At 39.5% G+C, this 18,883-nt stretch overlaps 2 protein-coding genes and 1 pseudogene across 2 annotated transcripts; 1 reads left to right on the top strand and 2 right to left on the bottom strand.

Annotated features, from left to right (window-relative positions):
- Positions 1-5,583: 5,583 nt before the first annotated feature.
- Positions 5,584-8,088, bottom strand: LOC106376452 (pentatricopeptide repeat-containing protein At3g46790, chloroplastic). The gene has a single exon (XM_022695012.2). The coding sequence runs from the start codon at positions 7,794-7,796 to the stop codon at positions 5,820-5,822; it is 1,977 nt and encodes a 658-aa protein (XP_022550733.2). The 5' UTR covers positions 7,797-8,088; the 3' UTR covers positions 5,584-5,819.
- A 547-nt stretch (positions 8,089-8,635) lies between these two features.
- Positions 8,636-10,775, bottom strand: LOC106374643 (annotated as a pseudogene).
- Positions 10,776-12,247: 1,472 nt separating this feature from the next.
- LOC106373475 lies at positions 12,248-14,435 on the top strand. The gene is made up of 4 exons (XM_013813644.1): positions 12,248-12,298; positions 12,526-13,869; positions 14,020-14,268; positions 14,382-14,435. Exons 1-4 carry the CDS (start codon positions 12,248-12,250, stop codon positions 14,433-14,435), a joined length of 1,698 nt encoding a protein of 565 aa, XP_013669098.1.
- Positions 14,436-18,883: the final 4,448 nt, after the last annotated feature.

Genomic DNA, 18,883 nt, shown 5'->3' with positions numbered 1-18,883 from the left:
TTTTAAAATCTATATTCAAATATAGTGTTATTGGTTTTATAATTTTAAAATAAATTTCAAAATCTAGTGTTATTCAAAAACAAAAATTTATTTACGGATTTGATTTGAAATTGGATTTGAGTGGATTTATCCATGTTTTTAGAGTAAAAATACAAAGGAGTAAATATTGAGTTCAACTTTGTTATTTTGATTGGATTTGTAATATTTTTTTCCACTTCTTTACGTTTGGACAAGTTTTCACGTACATAATACGTTTTCTGTTTGTTAACCCCGTCAATATCCCTAAACCTATGTATTCAGTCAATATATTATTATCGTGTTCATCATTACCTTTTTCTCTCTGGGTAACAGATGAATTCTCAACTTGTTCAATTTATTATAATCATCGGTAATAGTTCAAAGTTTTGAGTTATATTCTCTTGTATGTAATTAACTAGTTTTGGACCTTCCTAAATGTTACCTTGTCACTTTCCAACACTAAGCAACAAAAATTAGTATATTCGAACAATTTCTCTGTTCCAAAATATTTTCCTTCATGAACTAGTAAGGTCATTATTTAGGTCTAGTTACAATTCACCTATTTTGAATTATTAAAATACATCAAAGTCTAGTCCCACTTAATTGTAATAACTCGTTGCTTAGTGATTAGATCCACTTTATTGATCTATTTTATTGATTCAATCTAGTTACTTGTTCGATTGAATTCATTTTATTGATTTATAACAATTTACCTATTTTGATTTTGAAACTCCGATAAATTATTCCTAAATCCACTTGTTTGATTTTTAAAATCTTGGATTTACCAAAGATTTTTAAATCTAAGATGATTTGTAAATCCATTAAAATACTAGAACCAATAACCCCTACTTAATGTGTTCTGGTGTATTTTTTTTTTAATTCTGGTTTAGTGTTACATTTATTTGTAATTGAAGTTTAATTAATAAATAAAATTTTATTTTAATTACAAATTAATTTCCACATTTGTTTTATTTTACAGTAATTTAATTAATTAATTAAATTTGATTGTTGACAAAAAATAAAATAAATTTAACTATTTTATTTTAAATTATAGCATATTTATGTCATTATAAAATATTTTACAATACTAAAAAAAAGCTATGAAAAAATACATAATAGCACAAATTAAATGTTACAAGTGGCTATCGTATAGCTAACGATCAACGTTATAACTTATAACATCTCTACTATTTATAGCACACGGAAAAGCGTTATGATAGGAAAGGAGTCTATTATAGCTGCGGCTGTCACGGCTTTCTTCGAACGCTACGAAAACGATATGGTAGCACATTCTCGGCGCTACAAGTGCTGATATTTCTTGTAGTGATTGTTCTAGCACGACCCTTTTGATAGCTATAGATCTCGTACTCATCAGTTTACAAGACTGTCGTTTGCAGTCCACGAGGGGTTGCCCTAAAAAAGTAGCAGACTTTAACATTAAAGGTCTCATCTGCTCAGATATCTTTGTGGTATCAACCGACACTAATGGGGGTGTCTATCAATGCTGCCTCTGTGTTTTTACTATCTCGATCTTAATCACCGCCATTAATAGCCACAAATCCTGGATTATCACTAAGCTCAATGTAGGACTTGGTGTCTCTCCCTTTGAACACACGAACAAGATCATAGAAAACATCTTTATCAACAAATGTCAGAAACAACTTGTTCGTCTTCATCGCAAATTGTTCCTACTGTAGCCATGAAAGCTCTTTGAAGATATCATCTCCAATGTTTACCTCCAAGTTCTTGATAGTGCCTCTTGAACTTAATCTGGAGCAGTCTACAAAGGTGAAAGTGTCCAGACATTGTTTTATTTTTAACTCCAAAAAATCAGCTATTTCTCTGGGTATGACGCTCAACGAAGAACAAGTTTCACACAAAACATTTGGATATTAGTGATCTACAACAATACATGGAACCACAAACTTTCCTTGATCATTATTCTTCTTCAACTTTATGATTTTGTTCATCTTGCTTCTTGGTTGATAGAACATCTGCATAATGTTTTCTTATGTCTATGCTTGTAGAGTATCCAAAGCATATGCATGTAGAACGCATCCTCAAAAACTCCTCTTTGGGGATCTTTAATACCTTTTTAGTGAAGGCATCCATCTCCTTTATCATTGTCTCTCTCTCTCTAGATGTTTAGCTTATTCTTTTTTTTTTTCTTTCCAATCAGAATTTGTCTCTTAGAAGCTTGCTGATAAATAATAAGTCATGTGCATCGTACTTTAGAGGACGTCAATCATAGTTTAGCTGGCGTTGATCGATGTTCATGGACTGTCGACTGACATTTGCAGCGTGTGTCCGATTTGCAGAAGGTTCGGAAGGGTGTTAATCGATACACTTGATGCCTGTCGAGAGTTTTCAGAATCTTCAAGAGGTATCAGTCGATGCTGGGATGTCGTCGCTCAACACCAGTGAGTATACTGCCAAACGACATAGAACGTTCAACTTCAAAGTCGCCCTCTCCAAGCTTCATATGCCTCAACACTTGCCAAAATTCATCCTCAATGATGACATTCACGTGGTGCCTCTGTCCAGCTTCACCTTTTCCTTTCACCAGGATTTCTTGTTTCTTCCCAGCTTCTTTGGGTTGGATAATCTGCGTTTCAAGCTTTTTCACGTGGGTGTTGAGAGCCTCAAATTTGTTGTTAAGCTCAGTGTACACAACATCCAGTTTTCCATTGAAATCTGCTCTCATTTTCTGCTGACCCTTCAGGACTTGGTCAATCATAGGCCCCATCTTGCTTTGCTGAGTTGCTGCAGCAGAAGTTTGATAAGAGGAAACTCCATAGTTCTTGGTGAAGATGCCACTATTGTTGTTGAAGATGCCACTATTGTTGTTGAAGTGCTTTTGGTACTGTGAATTTTGGTCGTTGATGTAGTTATTTTTCTGGTCAGCACTATTAAAGTTTTTGTTTCCCTCTTGATTTCCAAACCTCTGATCCTGAAAACAAGTCCCATTAACAAATTCACATCTTCCTTTTCTTCTTTCTCCTTAGTAGTCTCATCAACCTCTACACCTTTTGCGAAGCTAACCTCTTTATTGAGAAGAATGTGAACTGTTTCCAACTTTGCTTTCACTTCAGCCATCTGATTCTTCTCCAAACTTTCAACAAACTTCTTCTTCTCGTATTCAATATTTTTGGTACTATTGTTGGATGCCAATTTTTTGATAAGTCTCACAGCTTCCTCCGGATTTATAGTGTTGAAATTTTCCTCACTAGCTATGTCAAGATCCATCTGATTGACGAACGCAAGACCTCTGACGAATGCAAGGTGTGGAAAATCCCTTTAGTATTTGAATCTGATCAAAGATCTCTTGAATGATTCAGTGGGTCCTTGAGTGAACATGGAGATCCTGTTTCTCAAGTCTTCAGATTTAGTGTCTTCAAAAAAAATTCGCAGGATGGCTGTCCAAGAAGTAAGAGATCCTGGTGGTAGCTGTTTAAACCAATAAGAAGCATTTTCAGCAAGAGAGTACTTGGAGAGCTTAAATAGAAGGCAGTCATAAGAGACTACATTGGCTTTAATAGAAGAAACCAAATCCTCGAACTTCTTCAAATTGTCCCTAAGATGCTCGTGTGGGAGCCTGTGATGAGGCTGTTGTCCCACAAGGGTGGAGTATGCCAGCTTCAGCTCAAACTCATGCCTCTTGAAAGTTAGAGGAAGAATAGCATATTTGTTGGCGTAGTACTGAAAGGTATGTAGTAATCAACCAACGTTATGGGTCCATCAATCACAACATTCTCATCATTTGCAGCATCAATAGCTGCTGCAGCATACTTAGCCCCAACTTCAAGTTCGAGATTACAGCTCCATGATCATCTATCTTCTGACATGCTGCATTACGCAAATGACCCACACGGTCATGCAAGTCTCCATTAACACTCTGAATCAACACAAGTGGTGCAACAATCTCTGTCTGTCGCAAGTGAGTGTCGTCTAATGCCTGATGTGTATCGATCAATACTTGGTTTCGAGTGTTGTCGATCAACGCTGAAGGGTGTCGATCGATACTGAGCGCTTTGGCTTACGGATCGCGCATTTTAACTTAGTTGGATCCAAGAAGTCAAACAGTTCGCCTTTCTTGTTGCTTCTCTAGCTATTTAGTTCGCCTTTCTTATTGCTTCTGATCGCGCATACACCTGAAAGACACAAGAAAAGTTTATAAATAACAAAGAAAACAAAAATCTAGACTATACCTTTTCACATAGTCTAATGGTGAATCAAACACTCCCCGAAAAATGCGCCAAATTTGATATGCTTAAACTACCCAAGAGAAACTCTACTCAAATAAATAGTTGGTAAGGATTTTATTAAGATCAATCCTAAAATTCAAATTCATAAGTAAGCCATCCAACTCTCGTTGCAATTACTATTAGATGTCTAAATCATCGATGTCTAAATCGTCGATGACTGACTCTCGTTGCGATTCCGATTACTCTAGACAAGCGTTAAGTACCAATTCGATATGTTCAATAAAATCATATACCAAAATACCCCTATATGCAAATGCCCAAAAATCTAATCCGAAACTGAACGGGGATATCCGAACATCACTCCTACCCCTAGACGTAATAGTTCATCCTAGGCCACCAATTAATTATACTGTGATTAAAAAGGATTATTATATACTAAAAAGAAATTAATAATTTGCTCATAGAAATGATATTGATTAACTTGCAATAGTAGGTTCCCAAGTTGAAAATCGCATCGCTGGTTGCAGACATGTTTTGCAAACACCACAACAAGGCCATGGCAGAAAACAACGTAACGTGATAATTATCGCACAAGTATATGCAGACACTAGAGCAAAATCTGTAGTTCCTAAACTTTTGTGTCCCTTAGTATGTAGATGAACTTTTCAGTTTTAAGTAAAGAAGCCTCTATATGATATATACATTGGCTCTTGTTGATTTTGAAGTTGTTGGATTGCTAGTAAAGTTGTAGTGATCTTAAACGCGTTCTCCATGGATTGTTTATAGCTAAAATTAATGTTTATCTGAACTCTTTTTGATGTAATATCATCCACGACAGTGTGTAATCCTCGAATATGGGATGAGGAAATGCTCGCAAATGGGATCACAAGGGCTAGAGCTGAGGAAGAAGCCAAAGTCCCAGCTGAGAAATCCTGAGATGCAGCGCCAGCAGCTAAATAGCTAGAGAAGCAAATTCAAAAGCTGCTAGCTTATCTGACAATGTGCAGGCCGTGGGAACTTATTTAACAAGGCCACAGATACCAGCTCGGGAAGCTCCTACGATAAACTGGCTCTCAGGTCGTTACCGCGGTTCATCAGAACTTCTGAAACATCTAAATTGTAGCCCTGTAGGTTGCTACGGTTAAAGGGTAGAGTCAAGAAACTTGCCACGCAAGAAAGCAGCGCTGAACGGAGGACACTGAAGACTAAACCGCTGCAGCTGCAGATGCGTGTGCGTCAAAACTCAAGGAAGAGGTGTCTGAAGCAGCCAGAGAAAGAGGTGAGGAAAGTGTTCGACTGTTTTTGACCTACATATTGCAGACTAACAAGATGAGGCAAATCAATCCAATTCCTAAACCAATTCGTTTAAGACCAGCTGTCTTTGAAACTTTATTCCAGCCGCTAAAATACAAATATGTATGCTATAACAATCATGATCCCCAACAGATATTGTTGGCATATATTACATGAAACTTTTATTAAGCCTCACCTGTTTGTTATTTCTTTGGCCTGATTAGGTCAAAGAGGGAGCTCAAGTCGACATGTCTCCTTCCCTTGCTTATTATTCATAAGCAAACGTATAAAGTCCCCAAAGTATCACCAGTAATCTCCACAAGAACAAACACCATTCTTAAACCGATGAAACCGGTTCACATCTCTAACCAAAATCTCCTTTTCCATAAACTTTGAGATGAACTTTGTAAACAAGTGACAGTCCTCACACAAACGCAAGTTCTTGGTGATCCTTATAGGTTCTCCTTTCGCTGTATTTATCAGCCCAAACGCCAACGCCAGTTTCTCACTGTGTCCCAGCACTATCCGCTCTTTCTCTTCCGTCTCAAGATCATACAAAACGCCTTTGGTCTGCGGTATGTACCCTTTCTCCTTCATATCTTCTGCTAACTTAACCAAGAGAGCATGAATCTGTTCCATTAGAGGATTGAACTCATCCACCGAGACAAACGAGTACATTTTCCTCCCCACTTCCATCCAGCACCGACCAGGCAGTTTCTGCAGTCCTCGGTATTCTAGAAGCTTCTTCACTTTCTTAACCTTATCCCACATCTGAGCTTCAGCGTAAATGTCTGCCAACAGCACATAGTTCCCTGCATTTTTCGGCTCAAGAGCAAATAGCCTTCTACTCGCACGCTCAGCCAGCTCAACGTTACCGTGAATTCTACAAGACCCGAGAAGGGAACCCCAAACCTTAGGCCCTGGCTCAATCCTCATGTCTTGTACCATCTTCGCTGCCTCCTCTAACCTATTCGCCCGACCTAACAGATCAACCATACAAGCATAATGCTCGACTTGGGGTTTAATCCCATGGTCTCTCGACATTGACTCAAACAATCTTTTTCCTTCTTCAACAAGTCCCTCGTGGCTGCAAGCTCCCAGAACGCTGACAAATGTTACAGGAGTTGGGGAAGCCCCATTGGCCAGCATCTCTTCGAATATTTCAATTGCTTTCCTTCCATATCCGTGAACGCCATAGCTTGATATCAGGGAGTTCCAGGATACAACATCACGCTCACGCATCCGATCAAATACTCTTTGTCCCACTTCGAGCCTACCGCATCTACCATACATTGTCACAAGAGCACTGATCACAGGCAATATGGAGTCAAGCCCACGCCTGAGTATGTACCCATGAATCAATCTCCCTTGCTCTAAAGCCGCAAGCGAAGCACAAGCTTGAAGCACACTCACCATAGTCACAGAATTCGGGGATGAATCTTCGGTTTCTGTCATCATTTCGCGGAAAGTCTTCAGAGCTTCGAAAGCCTTCCCGTTCTTTGCATAGCAGGCTATCATCGCGCTCCAGGACACCACATTTCTAACAGGCATCCCATTAAATACATTGCTAGCATAATCCACACAGCCAAATCGAGCATACATGTCCAACAATGTAGTCATGATGTAAACATGCGAATTGTATCCCCGTCGGGTAAGATGTGCGTGAATCTCTTTCCCTTTCGCTAGATGATCCGCAGTGCATTCTGATGTGACACAAGCCTTGAGAACGTAAGTGTAAGTGAACCTATCTGATTCAATTCCAATCCTATTCATCTTCCAGTACAGACCCAACACTTCTTCTCCATGACCCGCTAACGTAAGAGCTCGGAACAAAGCGTTCCATACGTATATAGTTCTCTTACGCGTTTTATCGAACACCTTGCGTGCATAATCAACTGAGCCTAAGTCTGAATACATACCGATAAGCTTCGTGGCCAAAAAAGGATCTTGATCAGACCCATTATCCAGAATGTGCCGATGAACACGTAGAGCATCGGGGAGAGAGCTTCGACGACCGCAGCAGAGAATCAGAAGCTCGTAAGTCTGTTGACTAGGGGGGCTTGGTTCCTGAGACAAGAGGCGAAGCGCCTGTTTTAAGTTACCCTCTTTGCACAACGACTGGATTAGATGATTGTTTGAGATTTTAGCTCCCGCGGCGGAGGTTGTCGAATGATTGTAAAAGGCAACGGAATACGACGGTGGTTTCGAAGAAGAGCGAGGCAAGAAATTGACGGTATAACAAGTCGGTTGTATAGCTTGAGGAGGATGAGATAGGAACATTTTCCGGTGACTAATATTTTCCCGGAATTTTTTGCAAAAAGGAAAACATAAAAGTTTCGCGACCGCTCTATCGAATCGATGAAAGAGAAGAGAGGGGTGCGAACTTGCCGATGCCACCACTAGTTTCTCTTCTACTTTTCCTGGTTGGTTTCACGTGCCAATCACGTGGTAATAAAATGCCTGTTTTATTGGGCTTTTCGTGGATGACGCCCATATATGGATGGTTTAGGATAAGGTTGATCACATTTCCATCGCCAATCCTTTCGGCCGGATATAAATTCTACCACGGCAACCAACGGAGGATCACAACTGTTCCAGAGAGACCCTTTTACAAAAGTTTTTTTTTTTTTTTTTTAGCTAGATTATTTTTTTGGTACAAAGAATAATGATGTTTTTGTTTTATAAATATAAAAACGTAAATATTTTCTTAATGTATGTGTGATATAAGTTTCAAACATATGTCATGCTGATTTTCCCAGATAAAAGATATGCACATGTGTTTCGTTCTCTTACACTCTTTTGTTTTAAAAAACTAAAATAATTGTGTTATTTTGACAATTTTTATATAAATTTAAACACATTTTCTTTTTAGTCTAGTGGTTTAACTAAGGGTTTTTAATAATGCTTATACACCGAGAGGTTTTGGTTTCGAGTCTCGGAGAAAGTGAATGATGCATATTATCTTCAACATGGTGCAAACAATACAGTTAGGCATAAATCTCAAAGAGCGGTTGTGGGCGTTCCATTTAACCAATAAAATTTGAGATAGATAAAATTTTTTATAAATCAATGTATTTTTCAATTAATGTTAAACCTAAATTAGACATATAATATATTAGAATCTTAAAATGACAATTTTTATGTAACAAGAAAAAAATGTTGAAATAACACTGTTTATAAAACATAGATTGTTAATTCAGAAATAGCCACAATATTGACTGCAGTTGGTTATCTCTTTCAAAGATCACCTTATGAAAACCTAGAGACCGAATTGATTGCATTGCCCATAGTAGTGTTGAACATTCATCTTCTTCTGTCGTATGTCCTCCTTCAAGCTTCCCCATGTCACATGTTATAATCTCTCCTTTTGAGTCTTTGAATGTCCATCGCATACCAGAGTCCTTATCTCCCTCGTGATGAGACGCATCGTAGTTGCATTTGATGACACCGTTCGGAGGTTATTTCATATTCCTACATGATTTCGTATTGACCTTTGACCGTTATATGGTTCTTGATCAATGTTTTGAGTATTCAATCTATTCTTAACATCTAGAGTAGAGCAGTACCCAAGATTTTTATCATCTAAAATCTTATGACTGAAGTAAAAACCAGTACATCTCGACATTTCCATAATCCAAAATGGAAGTAGTTGGACCTCTTTCGAATTCGATGGACTCCTTTGGAAAGAGAAGAATAATTTTTAATTTGTCATTGACGTATTCAAAAGGTGTTAGTGTGAGAAAGCTGATGTTTTCTAAACACGAGCATTAAGACAACGAGACTGCTATTACCTTGAATAAACGCTCCATAAAATGTGTTTCAGTTTAGGAACACTATATCTATATTCCATATGGTATTCATCCAGTTTATTTTATACAATAGAAATGAAAATTAATTTCTACTTAAAGCTTTACTAAAAATTATAGAGATTGACATTTAAAGTAAAAAGGTTGCTTTATGTCTTAGTTTTATGTATGAAAATATAAACCTTCTTAATAAAAAAATCAAAATTATTTATTAGTTGCACCCTCTCAGTGTGTAACATAGGGTTTGGAAGTGGATAGTTACATTAATAAAAATCCAAAAATGATCCAAGCCAAGACAAACCGGCCTAAACCGGATACGAGAAAAAGAGAATAAACACTATGTAGTTTTCTTTGCTTGTCGAGAGAGAGAGAGAGAGAGGATACTTTATAAACCAGAAATAGCCATAACAAACTACGCAAGAAGAAGAGCAAAAGGCACCAGCAGCATTCCACGTACGCTACTAACAAAGCTTTACTGACTAAACAATCTCACAATATCTTTAAATGAACACAAACCGAAGAGCAAATAGACAGTAAAGTATTTTACATGGTCTTTGCATAGTTATTTTTCATCAGCCAAAACTTGAAAACAGAATGAAAAGCAAGTGCAAACAAAAAGTTGAAAACCTTTGAATAGGGAGGAACACCCGAAACAACAGCTTTTACCTTCAGGTTTTAGGTAGAGCAGCATCCACGTTTCACGCCTCCAGATGTATCATCAACGTTGATCGTAGTACCTTGCCCCGGAATCACGGAATTAGCAGCAGCAGCAGCTTCTTGTGCAGCCAACACCTTCTTGCTTACGATATGGTAGATCTCTCCCAAGATAGTCTGAAACGCTTTCCCCACATTGGTTGCTTTAAGAGCAGAAGTCTCAAAGAAAGACAGACCTTCCTTCTCAGCCAGACTCTGCCCGTCATCCTCAGCCACAGATCTCGGATCTCAAGTGGTTAAGATCAGATTTTTTCCCAGCCATCATAATCACAATGTTGGAATCAGCATGGTCTCTAAGTTCACGCAGCCACCTGAGGGCATTGTCAAAGGTCTGTCGTTTGGTAATGTCGTAGACAAGAAGTGCACCAACAGCGCCTCTGTAATAAGCGCTGGTGATGGCTCTGTACCTCTCTTGGCCAGCAGTGTGCCAGATCTGAGCCTTGATCGTCTTTCCTTCCACTTGAGAGATTCAAACCCAGTTAGATCTCAAGAGATGAAAAAGAATATCGAAAATAGAAAGAAAATGAAGAATGACCTGAGTAGTTCTGGTGGTGAATTCGACGCCGATGGTTGGTTTAGATTCCAAGCAGAACTCGTTCCTGGTGAATCACGACAAGATGTTCGATTTGCCGACACCTGAATCTCCGATCAACACTATCTTAAACAAATAATCGTATTCCTGATCTACCCGATGCGTCATTTTCCGATCTCGAAATCAACCCTACACAATCAAACACCCATAACCGTTTGAAAACTCAACAGATCCAACGAAATTAAGACGACCGTGGAGGTACGTACCCCTTTCGCTGGTGGATGAGTCAAGATATCGAATTTTTAAAGAACCGATTCAGATCTGAAAAGGAAGGAAGTTTGTATTAGGGGTGGGCAAAAAAAACCGAACCGAACCGAACCGAGTTAAACCGAACCGACCGAACTGAAACCGATTCGAACCGAACCAAAGTCTATTTCAAACCATTCGGTTAAAGATTTTCCCAACTCGAATGGTTTGGTTTAAAACCGAACCGAACCGAGAAACCGATGTGTTTTTGTAATTATTTATATTAAAAAAATTAGTAATACCAATATACTTAAATTCTAATACTAAGCCACATGTCTTTTTTTTATTCATTAACATATATTTTTCTAACCTAATATGTAATCATCAAAATATTTGATTTAAAATATTTCTTTCATCGCAGATTTTTAAATTTTTAATGATATAAGAGACATTACTAATAACATTGTTTTTTTTATTTTATTTAACTTTCATTTGTTTTAATTCTTATATATACTTTTTGTTACTTCTTAAAGGTTTTTCTTTCAGTTTTATATTGAATTTAATTCACATAGTTTATATTTACGTAATTTATGTCGTAAAACATAATTTCTCTTAGAAAAATTAAACTAAAAAGAATCTAATTAAACCGATCCAAAAAAAACAAACCGAATCGAATACAAACCGAACTGAATACAAACCGGACCGAATATAAACCGAACCGAACACAAACCAAACTAAACTAACTATGGTTTACTTCAATTGGAAAAATACTAAAACCGAACTCGAACCGAACCGAGAAAATAATTGAGAGGAGATTACGTTTCCTTGTTTAACAATCTGCGAATGTTCTTCTCTCTCCCACCAATCAATGGAGGAAAATTCTGAAACTATTTAATTTGTTGGGCTTCTTCTTCTTCAAAAAAGAGGAATCAAAATAAATAAATTATATATACGCGTGGTGTACGTGTCTATCTATACAAGATTTTATGTGGCATGGTACACAAACGACGTCGTATTCAGAAAAGTACAAAAACTCCAACGACGTCGTGTTGAGAAAAGTAAGAACATGTTCCAAGCGTATTATTGAAAATTTTAAAATACTTTCAGTTTTTATAGTTGTACACAGTGTGAGCATATATAGTCTCATTTTGGTGTCAATGTCATAGCTTCGGTCAATTGGTAATGAGCATTGGATGTGTCAATGGTAATGCGCATACTTGTTTCGAGCTTCATTACTCTCGCTTCTTCCAAATAGCACTTAGGTTCAAATCATTTAACTATTATATCATAGACTTCATATAAAAAACTCCCCTAAGTGGAACTAAGAAAGCGGCAAACTCTAACTTCATCTTCTAGCTTTAATCCACGGTTGCTCCATCGCCACTGACCTAGCCACTTCTATCTCGCGGATGTTACACGCCAATTAAGAGGACATGCCGAACAGATTTATGCGCAAGCTAACCCTCGTGAAGTTGATCCTGCAGGTATAGCTGGAGAAGTTCGAGGAGCCTTGGCACAACAACCCATACGTGCTAGGAGAGGGGAACAAGCTGAGGAGGATGAGGAACGAGAAGAACTTGCTGATGAGGAAGACGGTAGATAACTTCATAGGTTCATCAACAACAACAACAACAATACCAACAACAACAACCACAGACGTCAGCATGATGATAGCTTTGGCAATCTTAAGCTTAAGATTCCACCCTTCCAGGGAAAGGCTGATCCAGACGCATACATTGAGTGGGAACAGAAGATGGATGCTTTATTCAAGCTTCAAAGGTTCAGTGAGGAGAGGAAAGTCAGGCTAGCCGCAACAGAGTTTGAGGGATATACTATTACGTGGTGGCAAAATCTCTCCAGCATCAGGAGACGCAATGATGAATCAATAACTTCATGGCATGAGATGAAGGAGGTTATGAGAAACAGATTTGTTCCCATCCACTATGGGCGCGATCTCCACAAGAAACTCAGGAAACTATCTCAAGGAACCAGGAGCGTAGAGGAGTATCATCTTGAGATGGAAACCTTCGTGATCAAGGCTAAAGTTGAGGAGGAAGTTGAAGCCACGATGGCTAGATTCCAAGATGGACTGAATACGGATATCCAAGACAGGTTGGAGATGCAAGACTTCCATACCCTTGAGGAGATGGTTCATAAAGCCACACTGATTGAACAACAGCGCAAGAGATGGAATGCCACACGAAGTCCTTTTGGTTCTAACTCAAAATCTTCTTACTCCAAGGATGACAAGTCAAACGCCAAGCCAAAGGAGGGAACTCCCTCAACTTCATCAACACCATCGACAACTACCCGTGAGGACAAAGGCAAGGGACCAGCAACACCAGTAAGGGCCACAAACATCAAGTGCTTTAGGTGTCAGGGTTATGGTCATTATGCCAATGAATGCACCAGTAAGAAAGTCATGATTGTCTTAGCTAATGGAGAAGTTATCTCAGAGGATGAACAAGAAGAAGACGAGTCTGATGGGGAAGAAGATATGGACTACCCTGTTAAGGGTGAGATGTTAGTTACTAGAAGAGCCTTGAACGTCCAGCCTAAAGCCAAGGAGACAGAGCAGAGAGAGAACTTATTCCACACAAGGTGCCTGGTGCAAAGTAAAGTGTGTAGTCTGATCATAGATGGAGGGAGTTGTACCAATGCAGCAAGTGAAACCTTTGTGGAGAAGCTTGGGCTATCCGTACATAAACATCCACGACCATACTTGCTTCAATGGCTGAGCGACATAGGAGGAGAGCTAAGGGTGACAAAACAAGTGAAGGTACCACTCACGATTGGAAGGTACCAAGACGAAATCACTTGTGATGTATTACCCATGGGTTCCAGTCATATCCTGTTGGGGAGGCCGTGGCAATTCGACAGAAGGGTGCTGCATGATGGATTCACCAATAGACATTCCTTTTCCCATGGAGGAAAACAGATCACACTTGTTCCTTTGACGCCACATGAAGTATATGAAGATCAGATGTGCCTCAAGCAAAGAAAGGAGGCAGCCGAAGCTGCTGCAAAAGCTCTACTGGTAAAGGGAGCTGATCAGGTAAGTCATCTCAACTTATTAGCAACCTCAGGAGATCTTACAGATGCCGTGTTTAAACAACAATCCCTGGTCCTGATTATTTACAGAGGTTTACTAACTGAAACTAACAGTGCACCTTCTATTCGTAGAGAAATTGAAAATCTTTTACAGGAATACAAGGATGTCTTTCCAGATGATAGCCCCGTTGGCTTGCCACCCATCAGAGGCATTGAGCACCAGATTGATCTTGTACCAGGAGCTACACTTCCTAATCGTCCAGCCTACAGGACCAACCCTGTGGAGACTAAGGAGCTCCAGAAACAAGTCAATGAGCTGCTGGAGAAGGGACACATCCGAGAAAGTATGAGCCCGTGTGCTGTACCAGTACTACTAGTTCCCAAGAAGGATGGGAGCTGGCACGTATGTGTGTTTATTGCAGAGCAATTAATAACATTACATTTAAGTATAGACATCCTATCCCTCGTTTAGATGATATGTTAGATGAGTTACATGGTTCATGTGTCTTTTCTAAGGTTGACTTAAAGAGTGGTTACCACCAGATTAGAATGAAAGAGGGAGATGAGTGAAAAACTGCCTTTAAAACTAAATTAGGATTGTATGAATGACTAGTTATGCCCTTTGGCCTCACTAATGCACCTAGTACTTTCATGAGATTGATGAACCATGTTTCGAGAGCTTACATAGGACTGTTCGTGGTAGTTTACTTTGATGACATTCTCATTTATAGTAAATCAATGAAAGAACATGTTGAACACTTGAGACATGTACTAGATGTGCTTAGAAAAGAAACTTTGTTTGCCAATTACAAGAAGTGTTCTTTTGGGACAGATAACCTGGTCTTTTTAGGTTTTGTTGTGACTTCACAGGGTGTACAGGTTGATGAGGAGAAAGTGAGAGCCATCAGGGAATGGCCGACGCCTAAGACCATTGGAGAGGTCCGGAGCTTTCATGGATTAGCTGGTTTCTACCGAAGGTTTGTAAAAGACTTCAGTACTATTGCTGCCCCACTCACTGAGGTTATAAAGAAGAGTGTGAGATTCTTATGGGATCACACCCAAGATAAGGCATTCCAATTGTTGAAAGAAAGATTATCTAATGCCCCACTACTTGTGTTACCTAACTTTCTTAAAACTTTTGAGATAGAATGTGATGCCTCAGGAGTAGGTATTAGAGCTGTGTTGATGCAAGAGAAGAGACCTATAGCTTATTTCAGTGAAAAGCTAAGAGGTGCTACTCTGAACTACCCTACCTATGACAAGGAGTTGTACGCACTGGTGAGAGCCCTTCAGACGTGGCAGCACTATCTTTGGCCTAAAGAATTTGTGATCCATACAGATCATGAATCTCTCAAACATCTCAAAGGACAACAGAAGCTGAACAGGAGACATGCAAGGTGGGTAGAATTCATAGAAACCTTTCCTTATGTCATCAACTACAAACAAGGTAAGGAGAATGTAGTAGCAGATGTACTCTCACGCAGGTATTCTCTTCTCTCGTCCATGGAAACAAAACTCTTAGGCTTTGAACACCTAAAGACTTGTTATACTGATGACCCTGAAATTTATAAGGAAACTGATAAGCATGCTAGTGGTCGTTACTATCAAGGAAAAGGATTTATTTTCTATGATAACCGCCTGTGTGTGCCGTGTGTTTCTTTGAGAGAGCTGTATGTTAGGGAAGCTCATGGAGGAGGCTTGATGGGACACTTTGGTGTTGCGAAAACACTAAGCACCCTGCAGGAACAGTTCTATTGGCCTAAGATGAAACAAGACGTGGAGAGAGTGTGTTCCAGGTGTGTCACTTGTAAGCAAGCTAAATCAAAGGTACATCCGACTAGTTTGTATACTCCTCTTCCCATATCTGAACATCCTTGGGTTGATATCTCTATGGACTTTGTTTTAGGTTTGCCTAGAACTAAAAGAGGTAGGGATAGTATCTTTGTGGTGGTTGATAGGTTTTCTACGATGGCACATTTCATTCCCTACCATAAGACTGATGATGAATCTATTGTAGCTGATTTTTTCTTTAGAGAAGTAGTTAGATTGCATGGAATGCCTAGGACAATTGTTTCGGATAGAGACACTAAGTTCCTTAGTTATTTCTGGAAAACTTTATGGGCAAAGTTGGGAACCAGACTGTTGTTTTCTACAACTTGTCATCCCCAGACTGATGGCCAAACTGAGACTGTGAATAGGACATTGTCGACCCTATTGCGAGCGTTAATTAAAAAGAACCTTAAGACTTGGGAGGATTGTTTACCTCATGTGGAATTTGCTTATAATAGATCACTGCACTCAACAACAAAGTTCACTCCCTTTCAGTTTGTATATGGGTTTAATCCATTAGTTCCTGTTGATTTGTTTGCATTACCACTGAAAAAACAAACTAACCTTGATGGCAGCCAAAAGTCAGATTTTGTTAAGTCTTTGCATGGACAGGTTAAGAAGAACATAGAGGAGCGCACCAAGATGTATGCTAGGAAGAAGAACAGAGGTCGGAAGGAGCTAGTACTTCAACCTGGTGATTTAGTTTGGATACATCTCGGGAAAGACAGGTTTCCTCATGTGAGAAAGTCCAAGCTAATGAAACGGAAAGATGGACCCTTCAAAGTGCTCAAACGGATCAACGACAATGCTTCTCAGATTGATCTTGAAGGTAAGTATCCCATTAGTTCTACTTTCAATGTTTCTGACCTTTATTCTTTTGTTGCAGATGATTTGGATTTGAGGACAAATCCTTTTAAAGGAGGAGGGGATGGTGCGGCCCAGACTGAAGCCGAGCAAGACAGTTCCAGCAGTGATGAGGAGAGTGATGAGGAAGGTGATGAGCAGGACAAGTACAAGGATGATGAGCTAACTGAACTTTGGTCAAGTGTGAACCAGTGCGATGGAGGTGCATCTAGTTGGAAGCCTGACATGGAACCTAAGGAAGACGTTGGCACAGTTCAAGAGGACAGTAGCATGCTAGAACCGGCAGATGGGAACAGCGTGCCAGATCAAGACCCCTTGGTCTTGAGGGAGGGACCTATCACGAGATCCAGAGCCAGAGCCCAAGAGAAAGCCTTACAAGACTTACTCAAATTCGTGAGAGCTAAAGTGGAGGAGCTGGACGAGATCAAGACTAAACCAGCTTGTTGGTTTAATGTTTTCAAGTTATGTAATTGATTCAAATTCAGAACCAAAAGACATGTCGATTTAGGAGTTTTATTAAAGTAAACCAAAGACAATTAGGATTAGAATTCCTAAACCATCTCGGTTTATGCTTAGGGTTTCCTAGCTAGAGTAGTAGCCGCTTTCTTTCTTATTAATGTCATGTAACCAACTAAGTTGGAGATAAACGATTAATCTAAGAACTTTGAGCTATTGCTTGTCTTGTGTCCTATTGCTTTCTCTGTTCAGCATCAAGAACATTGAACTCACCTAAGGAGAGGAATCTCCAACATGATCATCCTAGCAACCAGCAGGGAACACCTGTGCTAGAGAGTAGCTATACATCATGTAAGCAATCCATGGCTTACAGGAGAAGTCCATCCGTACAAAGAGTGTTAGAAACCTCGGAGGACAACTTCAATTCATCCCACTTCAAGTGATCCAGGAACAACAGCCTATCCAAGGCCGTACCAAGGAGTCGAAAGAAGATGTGGAAATCGATCGACAAGAAGGGAATAATGTCGATCGACAAGAAGGGAATAATGTCGATCGACCGACTATCGACAGAATGAAAGCAATGTCGTTCGACACTCGACTCCTGCCAAACCGGCAGTAGAGAGAGTGTATAGGACTTTGCCACCATTTCCTCCTAACAAGACGCAAACTAAACGAGAATTGGATAAAGCGATCTACAAGAAAGCATTTGATAAAATCACGTTGGAAATGCCACTAAGTGATGCCATGAAAGTGTCACCTTCGATAAAGAAATATGTAAAGGATATGGTATCCAACAGCTTCCCAGCTGCTGAACACAGCGTCATGATAGTTTCGGAAGAAGTGAGTGCAATAATCCAAGGCGAAACTCCAATCAAGAGACCTGATCCTGGCAGTTTTGTTCTAGATTGCAACATACGAAATAAGAGTTTTCTCGATCCTTTTGTGACCTAGGATCCAGTGTGAATCTCATGCCACACTCTGTCGCGATATCCCTGGGATACAACGAGTTCAGACCAACCAAAATAACTTTGGTTCTTGCTGATAGATCCGTTAGAGTACCTGAGGGAGTACTAGATGACATGCCAATAAGAATTAACGACTGTCATGTACCAATGGATTTCGTTGTGTTGAAATACCAGAATGAACCAAAAGATCCCCTCATCTTAGGTAGACCATTTCTAGCTACCGCTGGTGCAATCATCGACGTCAAGGAAGGTCGGATATGTTTAAACGTTGGAAACATTCCAATGACCATCGATATGGAAAAACTGATAAAACGACCCTTAATCGATAAACAAGCCTCTTACGTGGACGATATCTCTGAGTTGGCTGAAGAATCCTTCATAGACCAATGCTCAGATGATCCCCTGAAAAAAGTGCTCACATCTACCGGAAGAGGAAACATTTAGCATCGACATCAGAGCTGATGATACGCGCGATTGATGGACGCAAGTGTAGAAATAGAAAATGTCGATGATGTGGAGGATGACGATTCGGAAATCAAAGTCGATCGATATATAAAGGCCGCCGTCGATCGACAACCATCCCCTCTAGAAAATTGGGATCCCGAAAAAGCACCAAAAATTGAATAATTCTTACCCCGTAATTGTAAACGCCAACCTAACCAACGAAGAACTTGTGTTATTATTGAATAAACTGCGCAAGTATGGGAAAGCCCTCGGATATTGTCTCGAGGATATTCTTGGTATCTCTCCAGATCTGTGCATGCACCGAATTCACTTAGAAGACGATTCCAAATCGTCAGTGGAACATCAAAGAAGGCTAAACCCAAACTTGAAAGAAGTTGTTAAAAAGGAAATTATCAAACTTCTAGATGCTGGAATCATCTACTCAATTTTGGATAGCAA

This window comes from Brassica napus, chromosome C1, assembly GCF_020379485.1.
Source record: "Brassica napus cultivar Da-Ae chromosome C1, Da-Ae, whole genome shotgun sequence".
Taxonomy (NCBI): domain Eukaryota; kingdom Viridiplantae; phylum Streptophyta; class Magnoliopsida; order Brassicales; family Brassicaceae; genus Brassica; species Brassica napus.
This window is presented reverse-complemented; position numbering and strand designations above follow the sequence as displayed.